Here is a 20,581-nt window from a genome sequence, read left to right as displayed (position 1 = left end):
TAAAATGCACTTATAGTTACTTCCCAGCCTTTCTCATTGAAAAGTACACAATGTCTCCAAAGTCTCTCCCTCTCTCTCTCTCTGTGTGTCTCTGCAGGGTTCTACATTTTGGTGCAGACGTGCACCATCCACACGCTCCCTGGAGCTCTATATGCGGACGACCCCCCCTCCTCCCCCCCTCTCAGTGACTCAGGTCTATAAAAAGCCCACGGCCACGACCGGTCTGGTCACTTTCCAAGTCGGACAGTCGCGCAAGTCAGACACCGCCGGACAGACCCACCGACCGCTATACGGTAAGGAATCTGTTCGCCATACATGCACACGGCGTAGAATTATTTAAATGTCATTAAATAAGCTGTTGGTTTGACTCTGAATGCAATTTTTTAATTTTCATTGTTCCAACGGTACAGAGGAACTGAATACAGGCCGGCTTCCTTGAACTGTGGCAATTAAAACTTTATTCAGTTGAAACTTTACACGTTTGTCCTCCGATTTAAGGGAGATCGAACCTATACCGCTCAGATAAAGGGGCAGTGGTGGAAAAGTAACATTTACTTAAGTAATTTTTAGGTATTTTCACTTTACTGGAGTATTTCCAGTTTCCAATAAGTTTACTTCTACTCCACTTCATTTATATGAAAACTGTAGTTGCTAATTACTTTGTAGATTTTGATTACTATTACAAAACATTCGTTAACCACTTCATCCCTATATACATTTCGGCCATTTGAAAATATACGCTCTACAAGCTCACAATGTATCACAACGCGACACATTGTGAGCTTGTAGATCTGGCATCTGCTACTTTAAAAAATATACATTTGAAAACATGAAATGAGATTTTCTGCATAATGAGTACTTTCTACTTTGGCTACTTTAAGTACATTTTACATGCCAATAATTGTGTACTTTTACATTTGAATTTGAATTCCGGACTTTTACTTGTAACAGAGTATTTCTATATTGCAGTATTGTACTTAAGTAAAACATGCGAGTAGACCTACTTTTTCCACCACTGCCGCTCAGAGAAAAGGCAATGCTCTCTGAATGCTCAGTAATTATCACTAGTGAGTTATACCAATTAAGACCAGAGGCCGAATCTACAAATGTCTTCTAAATCCTGACAGTGTTGTTGCTATAAGTTGTCTCTGTCGGTTGGAAACCTCATTATATCCGAAAGTTTTCAGGATGCAAATTCAACACATCAGATCTACAGCAGCAGATCTACAAGCTCGAAACATTTCAAGCTTGTAGATTCTGATGCTTTTGATGCTTTAGTGCGATGCGGTATTATAGTGTCATCAGGGGGATGAGGAGGGGACGGGGGACACAAAAGGTTTAACCCATTCTGACCTGAGATCAGAGTCATACGAGGTTTCCACTGGACACACACTGGTCTGATTAACCCATTCTGACCTGAGATCAGATTAAAAAAATGTCAGTCGTTCTTCGAATTTTTCAAAAATAGCAGACCTACAAGCTCGTATCGCGCCACTCGGTGGCGCGATATGAGCTTGTAGATCTGCTATTTTTCAATAGGTAAAGCATAACATGATGCTAACACCAAAATGGGTGCCCGGTCAGAATGGGTTAAATATGGATATAATATGGATCCCTCAAAATAATACGGTTTGAGAATCACGGCTGTAACGTGAAAGGAGTATAGTTCACCCAAAACATTACTAACTTCGTATGAATGACAATTTATTTCATTACTACTGAAATCCTTTTCATGTCAAGGCCGCCGATCCCCCCCATCTCAAAATATTTAGTTACAGGGAGGGACCCCCCAGAAGCAAAGATTTGAGTTGAAAAAATGTTCACTCTAAAACATACTATTTTTTACTGTAAACTAAAACCATGCTATAGAGCGTTGCAGTCCTGCCCCCTTTCATGATGACGCCAGGCCCAGGAAATAATTCCTAATGCATTTTTCCCATAGACATTTCAAAAAGTATTTATTTAAAGACCTTTTAAGCGTCGTACGAAGCCAACTCGAGTCGTGACAAATCATTACAAACAAATAATTACAAAGAAGAAAAACAACAAAAAAAGTGTCTACTTTCTAATTCTTTGTTTGGCCCAAAACATTGTGTTTATTGTCATGATTTGTCAACAAACAAGAGTTGGCTTTGTCCGTGGCCTAAACATCTTTAAATAAATACTTTTTGAAAAGTGTATGAGGAAAATGAACGGGTCTCTCGAGGGGGCGGGACTGCGACGCTCTATATAGAGGCTACTACCACTGGGTCCCAAAACATTGGCCCGGGACTCATTTGTGGATCGCAGACACATTTTTATGGGTCCCTTTATTAAAAAGAAAAAAAGATCTAAAATCATTCCCAAATAAATTAAATTATTTCCCTAAGTCATTTCATGAATACGTAAAAGAAACATTGAAGAAATTCCATCAATTAGAAAACAAATCAAGATAAATGGCCGATCTGCAAGCCGATCGACGCGTTGTGAGCTAGAGTAGATCGGCTATTTTCACTAGTTTGGGTTCCGGGCTATAATTTGTCTTTTTGGGTCACGGGCTAAAAAGATTGGGAACCACTGTAGACAATGATCATGAACCTATACATGCACCACGTACGGTACGGGCGTGTTTGCATGCTTTCAGACAATGATCACGAACCTAATACATGCACCACGTACAGGCGTGTTTGCATGCTTTCAGACAATGATCATGAACCTATACATGCACCACGTACAGGCGTGTTTGCATGCTTTCAGACAATGATCATGAACCTATACATGCACCACGTACAGGCGTGTTTGCATGCTTTCAGACAATGATCATGAACCTATACATGCACCACGTACAGGCGTGTTTGCATGCTTTCAGACAATGATCATGAACCTATACATGCACCACGTACAGGCGTGTTTGCATGCTTTCAGACAATGATCACGAACCTATACATGCATAACAAACAGTAGAACCATGCCGCAGCGTCGTGCTGTATATCACCTCCATTCGTACACGCACGCACATGCCGCAGCGTCGTGCTGTATATCACCTACGCACACACACACACACACACACACACAGTGAATGGGTTCCACGTGCAGATAACGTGCGTAGCAGCGTGTTTATTTGAATGGGTTTTTTCTAACCCACGCAGATAGCGTAACAAAGAGGAAGCTGTTATGAAGCTGTTAAGCTGATATGTTGCTCAACTCATTCACACTGCATCCAAACAGAACAAAGTCCACCTGATCCTCCAAAGGTCAGCTGGTGTCGTAACTCTCTCTCTCTGAGAGTCTGCCATGGCCATAAACCCGACATATACGAATATTTACCAATATTTACACATGCATTAGACCAGACTCTCCTATAAAGTGTATACTGTCATGTCAGCAACATGAACATGCCCGTTCAGCAACAAACTTCATTGAAAAGATACACACTGTCCTTCCAATGCAAGGGTGCCCAAAAGGTAAGGCAATCTTACCAGCACACTAGATCACAAAGGCTGTGCAGGTAGACCACATGACATGCCCCTAAACATTTATAATTTTAATATTTAAAAGACCTATTTTTCGCATCTGCCTCTTGAATTAAGGTGACTTGATTGATAGACATCAAACAGGGCCTGTCAGCTCAAACCCACAATGCAATACTTTCTTTTCATGAGTACAGACTTTGCGCACAAATGTCATAAAAAAGTTACATAAAAAAAAAAACCAATTACATTTCCCCTCTATTTTCCATTCCAAGTGCGTCTGTCTTATTATCTCATGCCAGTGCAGCTATTCCAAAGCCCCCCCTCAGGTATTTGTTTTAAACTATTTGGCGCTGCACTGCGGCGACATGGGCATAAGGGCTACGCTTGCATGCGGGCCCTTTGTCTAAGACACATTTCTTCCTCTGGAGACAAATGCACGCATGCATGCACGCACGCACTCACACACACACACACACTACATCGACACGTTGTGAACTTGTAGATCGGCTATTGGAACTACTGTATTCAAAAATGTTTTACAAAATAGTAAAAAAAAGGCAAAGGAGTTTAGGGATAAGGGGTAAGGCACTGATGAAAATAGTACTCAACTCCATTAGCCTAATTCTGAAGTCGTTTTAAAGTTAAAGTACTCGAGTACTTGCTGTTACGAAATACTTAAGTATTCATAAATGCATGCTTTCAAAAATAGAACTTACAAAAAATATATATATCAATGCTAGTGAAAATAACAGATGTAGAAGTCATGGGAGCTTAGATCTGTTTTGACTTGAAATATAGCTTTTTCCCTTTGGAGTCAAAAGAACAATAAAATATTATTTTGAGTGGAGTGAAAGTATCCCAAAATACACAAATACCCGAGTAAATGTACATCGTCGCTGTCAATCACTGTTTATGACCCTTTGACCTTTTAGCGAGCAGGTTCTGCACGTACGCGCGCGCACACACACACACACACACACACACACACACACACACACACACACACACACACACACACACCAGTCTGTGCCCTATCTCTGTTTGTGTGTGTGACACACACACACAGAGATAGGGCACAGACTTAACGTTTGTGGTGGGGGGGTGAGGGGTTATGAATCTTGAGTGGTTAGTGACGGCAGACAACAGCTGCACACACACACACACACGCACGCTCGCTCGCTCGCTCGTGCACATGCACGTGGAATGTGTGTGACATTTGCTCTGAGATACAGTATCACCCTCTAAGTGGCCCAACTGTCCTCTGAGCATTGTGTGTGTGCGTGCGTGTGTGTGTCTCACAGTAATAACAGTGATGTCCTCTGAGGAAATGTCAAAGGCTACTGGAGACAGCACACACACACACACACACACACACACACACACACAGAGGCGTTGCTGTGAACACTTCAGTTTGATTTGATTCAATACAATTAAAATGTATTTGATTCACAGGATATTTATTGGCATGCGTGAAAACAAGCATCAGAAGTTAGAAACAATATGTGCTGTTAGTAAATAAATTAATTAATCATTGTGTAAAACAGCTATTATAAAAACCATGAACTTCAGCATAACAATAGTTAGTCAGGGGTCTCTCTCTCTCTCTCTCGCTCGCTCTCTGTCTCTCTGTCTCTCTCTCTGACCTTCATTCGGATCAGGAAGTAGAATTATTCTCTCCTGCGTTCATATTGGTTCAGCTGTCAGGGCAGCTGCTCTGTGATAGGCTGTGTGTGTGTGTGTGTGTGTGGCTTAGGGCGGGGCTTAGGGAACTGTATAGGGTGGGCGGGGAGACACACACATACCCACACACACACACGCATGGCGCTACACAGGATAGCTAATGCAGGTCTCACGCACGCACGCACGGACGCGCGCACACACACACACACACACACACACACACACACACACACACACACACATTCAAGGTCATTGAATAACAGTCTGTCTGACTCTCTGCCTGTCTTGTCTGACTCTCTGCCTGTCTGTCTCTCCACAGTAAAGATGTCTATCACTAAGATCCATGCCAGGGAGATCTTGGACTCCAGGGGAAACCCCACCGTGGAGGTGGACCTCTGGACCCACAAAGGTGAGAACCCTACCTGTGAAATGGTAAATGGTGCATTTATACATAGCGCTGTGCATTACTGTACATTCATCCATTCACACACCGACGGCGGAGGAAACCATGCAAGGCACCAACCTACACATCGGGAGCAATTATAGGGGTTCAGAGTCTTGCTCAACGACACTTTCGACACCAACTCTGGGGGAGCCCACAGGGATCGAACCGTGAACCTCACGGTTCCCTTCCAGCTGTTCTACCAGCCACTCTACCCCTAACCCTACGACCCCACACAACCCAATTTTCAATGCTAACTCAATTCAATTTTCACAATAATGTAACTCTTGAGAGTTATGTTATTGTTAAACATCTGCATTACTTAATTTAACAGAAGTCTACACAATTAGAAAATGTATTTGCCTATTGTCTCTCATAATGGCACCAACATCAATACAGCACGGATAGTGGACACAATATTATTCAATGACAACTAAATATTCTTTAGTTTTGGGTCTGAGAGGCTAAATGTCATCAAATGGTCGTTCTCGTGGCTCAAATTCCGAATAAATAATGGTCAACTGGTTTAGGAGGTTGTACTGAAAGTTGCAAACAATTCGTGTTTAAAAGTGTGTCTTATAGTTACAACTATAGGGATAGTCCCGATCACGTTATTTTGCTGAATATGCTCCCGATTCTGATCATTTTGATTTTGAGTATCTGCCGATATCGATTCTCCCGATACTTCCATGTTTATAGAACACTCATTATGCCATATCACAGTAGTACAATATCAAAAATCACAGACAATATCCAGTCTAATATCATGATATAGATATAATATTGATACTCTAGGGATCATGTTTTTCTTTGCTCCCGGTCTGATTCCGATCATTTGAAAATGGTGAAAATTCAGCCCCAATTTACGATCACGTGATACGACCGGCGGTGACAACCGTAGTTACAACATTATCTGAATGTCAGCGACGTTCAATAGCATTAACCTCTCCGTGTGTGCGTGCGTGTGTGCGCGTGTGCGTGTGTGCGCGCGCGCGCGCGCGTGTGTGTGTGTGTGTGTGTGTGTGTGTGTGTGTGTGTGTGTGTGTGTGTGTGTGTGTGTGTGTGTGTGTGTGTGTGTGTGTGTGTGTGTGTGTGTGCGTGCTTACAGGTCGCTTCAGGGCTGCCGTTCCCAGCGGAGCATCCACTGGTATCCATGAGGCTCTTGAGCTCAGAGACGGAGAGAAGGGACGCTACCTGGGAAAAGGTATTTATGTACTAAAACACTAGTACTATATACACTACACTAACATGTAGTAGAGAAGGTATTTATGTACTAAAACACTAGTACTATATACACTACACTAACATGTAGTAGAGAAGGTATTTATGTACTAAAACACTAGTACTATATACACTACACTAACATGTAGTAGAGAAGGTATTTATGTACTAAAACACTAGTACTATATACACTACACTAACATGTAGTAGAGAAGGTATTTATGTACTAAAACACTAGTACTATATACACTACACTAACATGTAGTAGAGAAGGTATTTATGTACTAAAACACTAGTACTATATACACTACACTAACATGTAGTAGAGAAGGTATTTATGTACTAAAACACTAGTACTATATACACTACACTAACATGTAGTAGAGAAGGTATTTATGTACTAAAACACTAGTACTATATACACTACACTAACATGTAGTAGAGAAGGTATTTATGTACTAAAACACTAGTACTATATACACTACACTAACATGTAGTAGAGAAGGTATTTATGTAATAATACACTACTACTATATACACTACTATTGTATCGTTGCTGTTGGGAGGAAACCCCATAACTCATTTATTTTTATTTTTATTGAACACCCTTTATGTCTGTGTGTTGTTTCGAAAATATTGAACCAATGGAAAGTAGTAAAAAGAGCTTTGGACAAAACCTCTTAACTCCATTGGACCCTCAAAATGTCAGCTAAAGCAACTAACTCCACCACCTCTCCCCCTCTCATGGAAGTAATTAGACAATATATAAAGTTACAACACTTTGATGAGGCTATATTGCTTTGTTTCTAAATATATAAGGTTTTCTTAATTTCCTGAAAAAAATATTTTTAATTTCCTGAAAAATGAACATTTTGGAGTTTCCTCAACAGCAGAGATATATAGTAGAGATAGAGAAGGGACGCTATCTGGGAAAAGGTACGAGAAAAGTGTAAGACATACTCAAGTTTATTTTATTTTCTCTTAATACAAGACAAGTATTAGTAGTATTTGTAGTACTGTCTGTCTCCTAACCTTTTCAGGTATACAAAAGCAGGCCTATACACATTACCAAGCAGTTTTTCTTTCTAATGTCAATGCATTGCTCACAACGTGACGTCACCTTGATAGCTTTTCGATCGGCCATTTTGACTTTTCTATGCTGTAACAGGTGGTTTTTCTTTCTGTTTTTACGACAGCACAAAACAGCATTATGGAAAAATACTGTGGGGATACTATCATATAGTGGAGAGGAAGTTATACATTTAAAAACAAACAGATGCTCAAGTACAGTTGAAAGCAAACATTCAAAACATGTAGTTGGAAATGTCCAGCTCAGCTAACAGTTGTTATAAACAATAGTAGTTGCACAGTGGTTCATTCAGAGGGATCTGGCGCCCTCTAGTGACCACCTCAGACTAGGACAGTAGCCTACCACTAGTGTGTACAACTGTACATCATCATTCTAGTCAAGTGGTTAAAAATTGACATCCATTTGTTATACTATAGTAAGTAATAAAAAAAAATGTTGTAAAAAAAAGCCCAACCTATTTAGCCCTATGCTCGAATACCTCCGCCCCCCTGTAAAAATCATCTTTCACTTTATCTAATAACAACCTAAAACATGAACCTTGGTGGGAAAAAAAGTTATGTTGTCCTTTAAACCTCTCTTAAAGTCTCTCTATTGTAGCAAAAACACAAGAGTAACTGAAATTAATGATATATCCAAGTGCTCAAATGTAGAAATTAGATGGCATAGGAGTCTGAATCTAGATCTCCATCTTGTAGTTTTAACTCTCGTTCACGTTTTCCTCAGGAACTCTGAAGGCTGTAGATCACGTGAACAAGGACATCGCTCCCAAACTGATTGAGAAGGTACAGTACGCACGCACGCACGCACGCACGCACGCACGCACGCACGCACGCACGCACACAGGCAGGCACGCACGCACGCACGCACGCACGCAGGCAGGCAGGCAGGCAGGCAGGCAGGCAGGCAGGCAGGCACGCACACACACACACACACACACACACACACACACACACACACACACACACACACACACACACACACACACACACAAACAAACACTTGTCATTTTACATACTTGTAGACTCATTGGGATCCCTAGCTATTCTGGAGGACCAACAAACAAACACACATAACAGTATATACAACTATACATATATCACATAAGACAAAAAACATGAAAAGCCAAGTAAAAATAGAAGAATAAATAACCTTAACAACCCGTTAATTCCATCGATTCTGTCTGTCTGTCTGTCTGTCTGTCTGTCTGTCTGCAGGGCTTCAGTGTTGTTGACCAGGAGAAGATTGACCACTGGATGATCGACCTTGACGGCACTGAGAACAAATGTAAGGGTCTGTCTGTCTGTCTGTCTGTCTGTCTGTCTGTCTGTCTGTCTGTCTGTCTGTCTAACCCACCTGTCTGTGTGCAGCTAAGTTTGGAGCCAATGCGATTCTGGGCGTGTCTCTGGCGGTCTGCAAGGCCGGAGCTGCAGAGAAGGGCGTTCCTCTGTACAGACACATCGCTGACCTGGCCGGAAACAAGGAGGTCATTCTGCCTGTGCCTGTGAGTTAGCATTATTATTATTATTATTATTACTACTGACCTGGAGAGCGGAGGGGCTGGAGGGAGGGGCTGTGAGGGGAGGGGGAGTGGCTAGACGTGGCTTGGGGGAGGGCTTCGCTTTTAATCAGAAACGACATTATTTCCAAATGTATGTGTTCTGGTGTAAGACAGTAGACAATGGCATTGTTCCACCGTTTTTCTTGTTTCCAGAGTTTATGAGCATGCATGAAGTGAGTGGAAAAGTGAGTTCAGCGACTAATACAATCAGATAGGACGTTTCTCTTTGGATGTATGGGCTGTCAAGGCAAGCGTTCCAACATAAGTTATGGGTATGATGATGATGATGATGATAAAATCCTAAAGGGAAGCACGCAAATCTCATAAAAAGTTGATGGGTGCTGAACAAAAATATATCTATATATAATCTCTGTTATGAAGACCCGGAAGGGTCGAAACGTTGATTCTGCTCTTCTAACTAAACTTATTGGGAGCTCAAGATACGGTGTGCGGACATCCTACCTTCTTTCTGTATGATAGATAGATCTTAAAAAGTGAACGAAATTAAAAGTGCCAACCAATCAGTGCATCAGATCACAAAACAACAAAAATATTAAACTAAACCAACAAAACACACATGACCGTACTTCTTGTACAACCCCTGTAGCACTAGGCATATATATTGCACAATAAACATGTAATTGCAGCTGTTATTGCACAAACCCTTATTGCACTTAAGCAAGACAGCAGAAAATAAAATAAAAACATGTATTGCAGCAACAGATAATTTCTGTGCAACTACCGCTGTGGGATAGAAGCTGTTACTGAATCATGATGATGATGATGTCACGCGCATACCCTCTATAAAATACATCTACATATTTACACATATTGTTTCCGGTGCAGCAAGTACCTGAGGTTAGATATCAAGGTGTGCGAGCTTAGCAGCAGATATATCTTTATCAATCAGTTACTCACCAACACACGAAGCCTTTGATTCAATGACATTCTTTACTTTTTGTCACATAGGAGGTCAGTGTAGGAGACGCCTGCTGTTAACCCATTTAGAGTAGACCTGAGGCCGATTCTAAAAAAAAATCTTCTAAATCCTAAAAGTTTCCTGAAAAACATGTTTCTATGTCAGTGGTGCTCAAACCTTTTCACGTCAAGGACTCCCAAAATTATCTGCATTTGGCCGCCGACCCCCATCTGAAAATATGTTCTTCCCAGAAGCAAAGATTTGAGTTAAAAACATTCGCTCTGAAAGAATATATATTCAAAGATTTCAAAGACAATTTTGTAATCCATTTTTCACCCCTGTGTCAATTATCTAATGTGATCCTGGGCTCTGCACACCCTCCGCCAACCTAGTCCCCATATATGGGGGACATGGGGAGAGCAACGGACTTGAACTCATGCTTCCTTCATGCATGAGGGCTGTATTTTGCGTGTCTTAAGTACCAGGTCTTATTCCCTAACTTGAGTAAACTAAAGACCTGGAGGCGTGATCAATGCTCTTTGGCCACTCAGAATAGCCAAATGGCATTGATCACGCCTCCAGGTCTTTAGTTTACTCAAGTTAGGGAATAAGACCTGGTACTTAAGACACGCAAAATACAGCCCTGAGTGTCCAAGTTGCTCCTTTACACCTGACGGGGGGGAGTTCCCCTGGTTGGACGTAGCGCGTGGAAGGAACACGTTATTCCAACCAGTTCCTTTCCCCTCCATCAGGCGCACCGGATCTGCTATTTTTCAATAGCTAAAGTACCGGTATAACATAATGAAACACAAAAAGGGGTTCCCGCCCAAAATGGGTCAAATAATATATTTTAGATGATGTTAGTTAATACATACGTACACACAATACAGTCATTACATTAATACTCTCCTCTCTCTCTCTCTCTCTCTCTCTCTCTCCAGGCCTTCAACGTCATCAACGGTGGAAGCCATGCTGGAAACAAGCTGGCCATGCAGGAGTTCATGATCCTCCCTGTCGGAGCCAACAACTTCCATGAGGCCATGAGGATCGGAGCCGAGGTATAAATACTTATAAACACTTATAAAAATAAAACTTTATAAACGTTATTATTGATTTCACTATGTCAGGCACGTCACTGGCCATAAGCCTTAATTAATAATTTATTTATTTATAAACAACTTCCATGAGGCCATGAGGATCGGAGCCGAGGTATAAATACTTATAAACACTTATAAAAATAAAACTTTATAAACGTTATTATTGATTTCACTATGTCAGGCACGTCACTGGTCATAAGCCTTAATTAATAATTAATTAATTTATAAACAACTTCCATGAAGCCATGAGGTAAATCACTTAATAAATACCCTACAGTAGGTGGGGTTTGCCTAACTAAACTAAAGGGCCTTGCTGTGTGGAGTGTTCTCCCAGTGTCCCCTAGGGGGCGTCCTTTCTGTGTGGAGTGTGCGTGTTCTCCCAGTGTCCCCTAGGGGGCGTCCTTTCTGTGTGGAGTGTGCGTGTTCTCCGCATGTCCCCTAGGGACACATTACATATATTTTTATGTAATGTAATTATTACTATACTTAGTATTACTATTACTATAGGTGTATCATAACTTGAAGAACAGCATCGTAACATAATAAAATGTATTTATAGGTCATCATAATGTAATATATTTATATTTATCGTACATATTTACAAGTGTATCACACTGTCATTTATTTATATTTCCAGGTTTATCACAGCTTGAAGAACGTCATCAAGGCTAAATACGGCCAAGACGCCACCAACGTTGGAGATGAGGGCGGCTTCGCTCCCAACATCCTGGAAAACAATGAGGGTGAGACAGGCTTTCATTCATTACAACTATGAGGGTGAGACAGGCTTTCATTCATTACAACTATGAGGGTCAGGCAGGCTTCCATTCATTACAACTATGAGGGTGAGACAGGCTTCCATTCATTACAACTATGAGGGTGAGACAGGCTTTCATTCATTACAACTATGAGAGAGTGAGACAGGCTTCCATTCATTACAACTATGAGGGTGAGACAGGCTTCCATTCATTACAACTATGGGGATGAGACAGGCTTCCATTAATTACAACTATGAGGGTGAGACAGGCTTTCATTCATTACAACTATGAGGGTGAGACAGGCTTCCATTCATTACAACTATGAGGGTGAGACAGGCTTCCATTCATTACAACTATATTGGGGATGAGACAGGCTTCCATTCATTACAACTATGAGGGTGAGACAGGCTTTCATTCATTACAACTATGAGGGTGAGACAGGCTTCCATTCATTACAACTATGAGGGTGAGGCTTTCATTCATTAGAGAAGGCAGGATACCCAGATATGATCATCATCGTTAGGATGATAAGGTTGTATTAAAGTTGTATAAAAAGTTGTATTATAGTTATATTAACATAATATTATTATACTGCAGCTCTGGAGCTGCTGAAGACGGCCATCGAGAAGGCGGGCTACCCAGACAAGATCATCATCGGCATGGACGTAGCAGCGTCCGAGTTCTACAGGAACGGAAAGTACGACCTGGACTTTAAGTCACCGGACGACCCCGCCAGACACATCTCTGGAGATCAGCTTGGAGATCTGTACAAGAGCTTCATCAAGGGCTACCCTGGTAAACACGACACGTTTATGATATATAGATCTGATATAGCACCTGTTGTACAAGAGGTTAATCACTCACTGCACTCTCTCTCTCTCTCTCTCTCTCTCTCTCTCTCTCTCTCTCTCTCTCTCTCTCTCTCTCTCTCTCTCTCTCTCTCCAGTCATGTCTATTGAGGATCCATTCGATCAGGATGACTGGGAGAACTGGTCCAAGTTCACCGCCGCCACCGACATCCAGGTGAGAGAGACAGACAGACAGACAGACAGACAGACAGACAGACAGACAGACAGGCGAGCCAGTGGGATACGACAGTACAGTATCTACAGTATATCCTCCCACCGGGACAGTATAGACAGTACTCTAACAGTGTCCTAACAGTGTGATGATGATCTATAGATCGTAGGTGATGACCTGACGGTGACCAACCCTAAGCGTATCCAGACAGCCGTGGAGAAGAAGGCCTGCAACTGTCTGCTGTTGAAAGTCAACCAGATCGGCTCCGTCACCGAGTCCATCAAGGCGTGAGTATAGACTTGTAGATCTGTTAAGACTAAGACTAAAAGACTATGGTTTTTGATATTTAGTCTAACATGTCCATGTTTTCCAGGTGCAAGCTGGCTCAGAGCAACGGCTGGGGTGTGATGGTGAGCCATCGCTCCGGAGAGACTGAAGATACCTTCATCTCCGACCTGGTGGTGGGACTGTGCACCGGACAGGTACAGTATACTACTACTACTACTACACCACCCCTACACCCACTGCCATACACATACACATCCTCAAGTCCTCATGTCCTCAAGGATAATCACTTGTGGCGTCCTCAATTTTCTGTCCTCACTTTTTATCCTCAATACCAGAGTAATCTAGTAAGAGAGTGGCGACACTAGCGTTGACTCCAATTGTAACAATGGAATGCGGAAGTGCTCATTCAATCTCAATGGGATAGTTCCAATGTTTGGAACTATAGCCCTATGCACCCGCTTTGCGGCGAGATCAAAGCGTGTCGCCACTCTCTTACTATTCCACTCGGCTTAATACATACTTTGCTCAGCCAATCAAATCATCGCTATGGGGTACACACAAACAGTCAAATCTAGGCATAGGAGGGGCTAGTGGCCATTCACAAAATACATGGACAAAGTGTGACACCATTGGTTTCTACAAAATCAGAATCAGAAAAATAACTTTACTGTCACACCTTAAACACGCATTTTACAGTAAAAATTGTGATATTCATTTGTCAGGGCTCCTCAGACAGAGCCGTTTTGAAGACTGTTTATCAGCTATTTCAAATCCGCCATCTGTCTGTCTGTCTGCCCCTCAGATCAAGACTGGCGCCCCCTGTAGGTCCGAGCGTCTGGCCAAGTACAACCAGCTGATGAGGTGAGTGACATCATCATCATCATCATCATCATCATCATTATTCTCCATGAACAATAGACGTTACCTTGTAAACACCTTTGCTAGCATGGAGCCTACTAGTTAACTAGCTAAACTAGTTGACTACCGGTAGTTAAACAAGTTAACTGGTTATCTTATTAAGTACTTCTATACTAGCATGCATGAAGCACTTACATACTTATAATAGCATGACACACTGCTCTGCTAGCATGGAACACTATAAATGTAATAACTAGTTCACTAACTAGTTCACTGGTTATAGTAAACACTTCTAAGCATGGGGCACTACATTGAATAACTAGTTCACTAACTAGTTCACTGGGTATCTTAGTAAACACTTCTCTGCTAGCACGGAGCACTACATTTACTAACTGGTGTTTAATTTTCCTTATCGTGGCGGGAAGTGGAACAGGAATTGTGCGTGTCTGAACCAATCACAGCGATGGCGGCCAAGCTCCAAATGCATCATAGCCAATCACAGCGTCGTGCACGGCGTTGAACCTCCAGACACTTTTACCCAGCTATGAGAGTTAATTTTACCCAGTTATGAGAGTTAATTTAACCCAGCTATCAGAGCCCCTTTTTAGGGCATGCCATGACCCGCCTAGAGGTCACGCTAGATAAACCACAAATTAAAACAAATATCAAGGCAGTGTCAAATGAAGTTTCTGTCTCGGCGTTGCCTATTATCTGGCCTCAAATTGTTTCCATATAAACAAATTCTAGTGTACTGTTTAAGAACTAAATCATTCTTAACACATGGCAGCAGCCATATGTTTTTTGACATTCAACACACAGCACCGCCCTCTAGTGGCCATAATGAGTCATGGCTCTGTGTGGAAGATGTGATTGGTGCATGTCATGATACTATTGGTTGAAAAATGTGATTGGACAGGTTCATGTCACAATACTATTGGTTGAAAAATGTTTGGTACCTGCCGGCGTTATCATGCATGCTGTTTTTTGGAAAGAGAAAAAGAAAGTGAAACAATTTTTTTAAATTTCAGTTTGTCCGTAACCGTTTCTAAACCGTTCTCTACTAGCATCTTGTAAACTGGTTTAGGGACCGTTCAATGTTTGTGGGAGGTGGGAGGGTATATGCTTTAATTTTAGTCCAGGTGAGGGTGAGATGATATATATTTGACTCTATACAATCTAAAATACATATAGCCTTTACACTACAGCATACACAGTAAAAGAAAGAAGAAACCTTTAACTTTCCAAGAAAAGGACATTTATATTTATAACCAAATAACCGGCATTCAAATAGTTTGAAGCCTGACTAGTATCTTTAGGAAGAAGGATTTTTTTTTTTACCAAAGCTGTTTATTATTTGGTGTGTGGTCAATCATTTAGCACAGGGGTTGGGTCAAGGAAGACTAATTTCTGTCCTCCAGTGACCTTTCAGTATAAATAACATTCTAAAACCCTCCAGTGACCCTCTCACTATACATATGGAACGGTCTCTTATCGTGTAAACATTTACTAACCAGTTGTGAAGGGTTTTCCACTGGGGTCTTCAACAGGTGGTCCGGGACCCCTAAGAGGTCCTCAGCTCAGAGTGCACTTGACAAACAAACAAATTAACAAATGTCTAAACAACATTGATCAACCCATGGTCACTGCAGTAAGTCAGATATCGTTGCTGTTCTGGAAGAAACCACTTAACTCCATGTTTGAAGTTTTCTACTATCTGCCAAAGCAGCTAACTCCACCAGTCATCTTTTTTCTTTTATTTTCTTCAAAAATCAGTGCTATTGAACACACTATGTCTTAGCGTTGGTTAAAATATATATTGAACCAACGGAAAGTAAAAAAGCGCTTAGACGAAAGTCCCCTTGAGCTGGATGTTTTTTTTGTTTTAATTTCCAGAAAAATGAACATTTTGGAGTTAGGTGTTTTTTCTTCCAGACAGCAGAGATATGGTGAACTAGCTCTCACGGAGGTGCATGGACGACTTCCTCCACAAGGGGTCCCTCTCCTGAAGACCCCTGCTCTGCTCTGCTCTGTTCTGTCTAACCTGACTCCTCCAGATGGAAGAAGTTCACATGTTGTGAACTTGTGAATCACCATCTGGCGGGGTCAGGTTACGTTCTGTCAGCATGGACACCGCATTTGAAAAACCTGCTATGCGATGTGAGCTTGTAGATCTAATAACACCGCATCACGTGAGCTTGTGGATCTAATATTGGTCATGCTACCGTCAGCGCACGACACCGTCGTACGACGAAGTCTAAAACGACAAGGGCTTAGAACGAACCCTGACCCTTTTTGTTCTGACCTTGATGTTGACCTTCTGACCTTCAGGATTGAGGAGGAGTTGGGATTCACTAGGGCGAGGTTCGCCGGACGCGACTTCCGTCACCCCAAGATCCACTAAGAGAGCTGTGGCGACACCTAGAGGTGTGAACGAACGAACGAACGAATCTGCCATGCATCATGATTAGGGATGGAGCTTGTTATTTTTAATTGATGACGAGCACCGCATCAATCAGGCTTATCGAGTCGGGTTCTTTATCGAGCCCTCTATCAAGCATTTTCTATTATTTTGTGGAAAGATGGGAGACGACGATAAGCTCTCAACAGAACCAGCATATTTTACTATGGCCTTCAAATACAGTACTTTTCTAACAGACGGAAGGCCAATTGACCTTATTACTTTTGATTAGATTTATTTCTTGATGACCTCTTGTCTTGATTGTTTAAACATGATGTCATGGGCCGCTATGCTCGATAACAAGGTTCTATAAGCCCAAAGCTTATTGATTCCGGGTATTCAATAAGCTTGTTATCGGGTTTTTTCGGGTATAGGGTTTCGAGCTCCATCCCTAATTATGATGCGTTCACGATTCCCTTAGCGATTCACTTTAAAAAGATTCCATTTTGCCATGCATCATGATGCGTTCACGATTCCTGTACGATTCACTTGCTAACGATCCGATTATACGATGCATCTTCGTTTTCCATATTTCTGCTTGCGTTCGCTTTGTCTTCGGTTAATACAAGTCAGCCAGATACATCGTGTGAAGTCCCTTTTCATTCGTGGAGTACTTTAACGCATTCGAGCGTAAACTGTGACTTTACGAGTTGTTTTTGTAATAATGTAGAGAAAAAAGTTTGTACGTGACATCGACGAAGACAGGGCACTTCAAGACACCTCAAAATGCTCAGTGTTAATTTAACTCAAAGAAGAGGAACCAAAATGGAACCTCGTCCATCGACGGTGTCGCTCACTGAAAAATCAAAACAGCAGATCTTCAAGCTCATAACGCGTCGCGCCGCAATGCGTTGTGAGCTCGCAGGTCCTGCTGTGTGCCTGTGTAGATCTGATGTGTGCTTGTAGATCTGCCGTCTTCGATTGTGAGCTTGTAGATTTGAAGTTAAATTAACACTGACTTTTTTTTGCCCTTTTAGTAAAACAAAATGCTAGCAGCGCAAACGCAGTAACGGCTCTAACGCGATATGGTGCTGCGAACAAGCCGACCGCAAGCTGAACTTAAAAGACGTAGCCTGAACTATTGCTATATGCTAATTCTATTTAACATAGTGCCCGCTATAGGCTAAAGCTAAATGCTAATGCTATTTAACATAGTCCAACGCTATACGCTAAAGCTAAATGCTAATTTTCATTGTGCCTCATTGCCATTTTATGTTCTGAATTGATTTGATTGAACCCGTAAACTAAAACTATTTGTTTTAAAACTTGTTTTTTTTTTTAAAGTAACAATGTACCAATGTAGCCTAATAGTTTAGTGTATTTATATGGTGTCCATACACCATATAAATAAACTAAACAATTTTGTTTCATCACTTATTTATGTATAGCATTGAATCATTTTAATGATGTAAAAAATGGGGGTGTTTTTAAATATAGCATGTAGTCTAGTGTTGGCATACATTTTCATTGCGTTGGAAGTTATTGTAAAATGAACTTAAATTTATTTAGTGGAGATGACTAATGGTTTATGTAACGTTACGTAATTGTATTCACGCAGAATCATCCTGGTCCACATTGTGATGCATCTTAATCTCCTTACCTAGCAGAAGAGTGACTTTAAACCAACATAAGAATATACATTATGTATTTATGTAGACATGGATTAAAATAATGGTATAGGTCCACATAGCAGCAGGTATGTATGTACATGAGGTTAGACCAGTGGTTTTCAACCAGTGGTCCGTGAGGATGTTCCAGGTGGTCCCTAGCTAAATGATGGAGAGTTGGTAACGCTCTCATGCAGCAATTGTGGGCAAAATTGTATCCAAAATACAAAATATTCGAAGTGTTGGGTCTGAGAGGCTAAATAATGGTGGTCGTGGCGCCAAAGCCGAATACTTAATAGACCTTGATATGAAAAGTGTTGAAAACCACTGGGTAAGACATAAGGTAGGTCCACATATGGGCCCACATTAATTTATCCCATAAAGATTTACAAAAAAATATGTATACAAATAATTTAAACCTAGAATGAATCATGACCATAAAACATTTGATTCTGTTTAGGCCGGGCACTAAATGACGTTCGTGTCTGATATAAATACAGTGGACGCCCTCATTTCACACAAGTGTGATTTATTTTATTTTATCTATTTTCACAGAATCAAATGGTTTATGGTTTTATCACCATTGATTCTAGGCTTAAAATAATTTATATAAATATTTGTTTTATTAAATCTCTATGGGAAAAATGAATGGCGTCCGATCGATGGAACCAGAAAATGGCCGCCATGCACTGCTATGCCCTATAGCAGCAGGTTTGTATGTAGCATACATGTTTGAGCCAAAAACAGGTGAATAAATCACACAAACAACACGAGCTGTTTAGAATGGATAAATAATAACCACACCTCTATCCATCACCCCCTCCCCCTAATCACCAAAGGAGGGAAAAGAGCACTTTAGACTCTCGTAGATGATATGAAAATGTAAAAAATCGCTCAAATACATCTACGAGAGTCTTAATCTAAAGCCCGAACCACACCAATAGGATCACCATGCAACTCCTTGCAACCAAACGGTTGCGAGTAGACGCATGTAGTTGCAAGCAACCATTGAATTAAATCACTTGGGTCGACTTGCGTCGACGTGCGCCGACGTGCAACAGGACATATCACACTGCTGGGACGAACACTGAAACCATTGGTGTGGTTTTGGCTTCAAAGGCTAGGACAGAGAGAGCTATAAGCGCTGAACGTGGATCGTTAACCCGCGTGTTCTCTCCTATAGGATCGAGGAAGAGTTAGGGGACAAAGCCAAGTTCGCCGGAAAAGACTTCCGTCACCCCAAGATCAACTAGACCCCTACTCCCCCATCACCATCGCCATTACGACCCACCCACTGACAGCATCCTCTCCCGCTCTCTCCCTCGCCAACACCCCGCCCATTGGAGGCGGGACACCTGGTTGGTTTGAAGGGGTGGGCGGGGTCACAACAACCAAATGAAATGATTCCATTTCTTCACTGTTGTTTTATATAAGAACAAACACACACACACACACACACACACACACACACACACACACACACGTGTCAGTGTGAAATAAAAAACATTAAAATAAAAAACACTGTGTGAATATTTTCTTCCTGTCAGGTAGTTTCTGCCACTGATAAATTCATGCCCACAATTGAGACAGCTCCCCCACACGGGGTAAAGGTTGAATGGTGTACTACAGGGCAGCTCGAAGAAGCCACTGTAATTCAACAGTAGTTTAGGATAATCCTATGAACTGGAGACCAGTTTCTCAATAGTGTTTCACATGCAATTTGCTAATGATTGGAATGCCTTTTTCATTGTTTTGATTGTTGCCACCTTCAATAATAATGATAATAATAGTCTTTATTGTCTCCACATCATATATTTTTGTTGTCATGGACACTTGTACAAAACATTAATAATTCTACTCGAGTTGGAAGCATTAAGACCCATTTTAACCCTCAATGGCTTCCTTTCTGAAAAATAACGTCATTGTAAAAAGATTCACGCGTTTAGACATTCTATTTACAATGAGATGCGGACGGGAGCTGGTGCCACTTGGACCCGGACGTAACGTAGCAGTACAAAATGACGTCGGACTTAGCCCAACAATAGCCCATTGTCTCGAGTGAAAATCCTTGTTTTTCATCATTTTTGACCATGTAGCCCATCTCAGACGGCATACTGTATAACACTATACACT

General features: G+C 41.5%; 1 protein-coding gene across 2 annotated transcripts; it reads left to right on the top strand.

Moving 5' to 3' along the window:
• Positions 1-226: 226 nt before the first annotated feature.
• On the top strand, positions 227-19,967 carry LOC308335726 (beta-enolase). Of its 2 annotated transcripts, XM_080792892.1 has the most exons (15): positions 227-293; positions 5,452-5,541; positions 6,683-6,778; positions 8,609-8,667; positions 9,100-9,169; positions 9,253-9,386; positions 11,304-11,420; positions 12,097-12,202; positions 12,815-13,012; positions 13,164-13,240; positions 13,400-13,524; positions 13,611-13,719; positions 14,328-14,386; positions 16,712-16,807; positions 19,632-19,967. In XM_080792892.1, exons 2-14 carry the CDS (start codon positions 5,457-5,459, stop codon positions 16,782-16,784), a joined length of 1,308 nt encoding a protein of 435 aa, XP_080649018.1. In that variant the 5' UTR covers positions 227-293; positions 5,452-5,456; the 3' UTR covers positions 16,785-16,807; positions 19,632-19,967. The 2 variants fall into 2 exon arrangements, with proteins under 2 accessions (XP_080649018.1, XP_080649019.1); XM_080792893.1 differs by lacking the exon at positions 16,712-16,807.
• The last annotated feature ends 614 nt before the right edge of the window (positions 19,968-20,581 follow it).

Source organism: Protomyctophum bolini (genome assembly GCF_963924005.1).
Source record: "Protomyctophum bolini genome assembly, chromosome: 20".
Taxonomy (NCBI): domain Eukaryota; kingdom Metazoa; phylum Chordata; class Actinopteri; order Myctophiformes; family Myctophidae; genus Protomyctophum; species Protomyctophum bolini.
This window is presented reverse-complemented; position numbering and strand designations above follow the sequence as displayed.

Excerpts from the sequence above, each read along its gene's own strand:
- LOC308335726 (XM_080792892.1), top strand. The coding sequence starts at position 5,457 with ATGTCTATCACTAAGATCCATGCCAGGGAGATCTTGGACTCCAGGGGA. Across the intron at positions 6,779-8,608 it reads GGGACGCTACCTGGGAAAAG|GAACTCTGAAGGCTGTAGAT; the intron begins GTATTTATGTAC and ends CGTTTTCCTCAG. Across the intron at positions 9,170-9,252 it reads TGACGGCACTGAGAACAAAT|CTAAGTTTGGAGCCAATGCG; the intron begins GTAAGGGTCTGT and ends GTCTGTGTGCAG.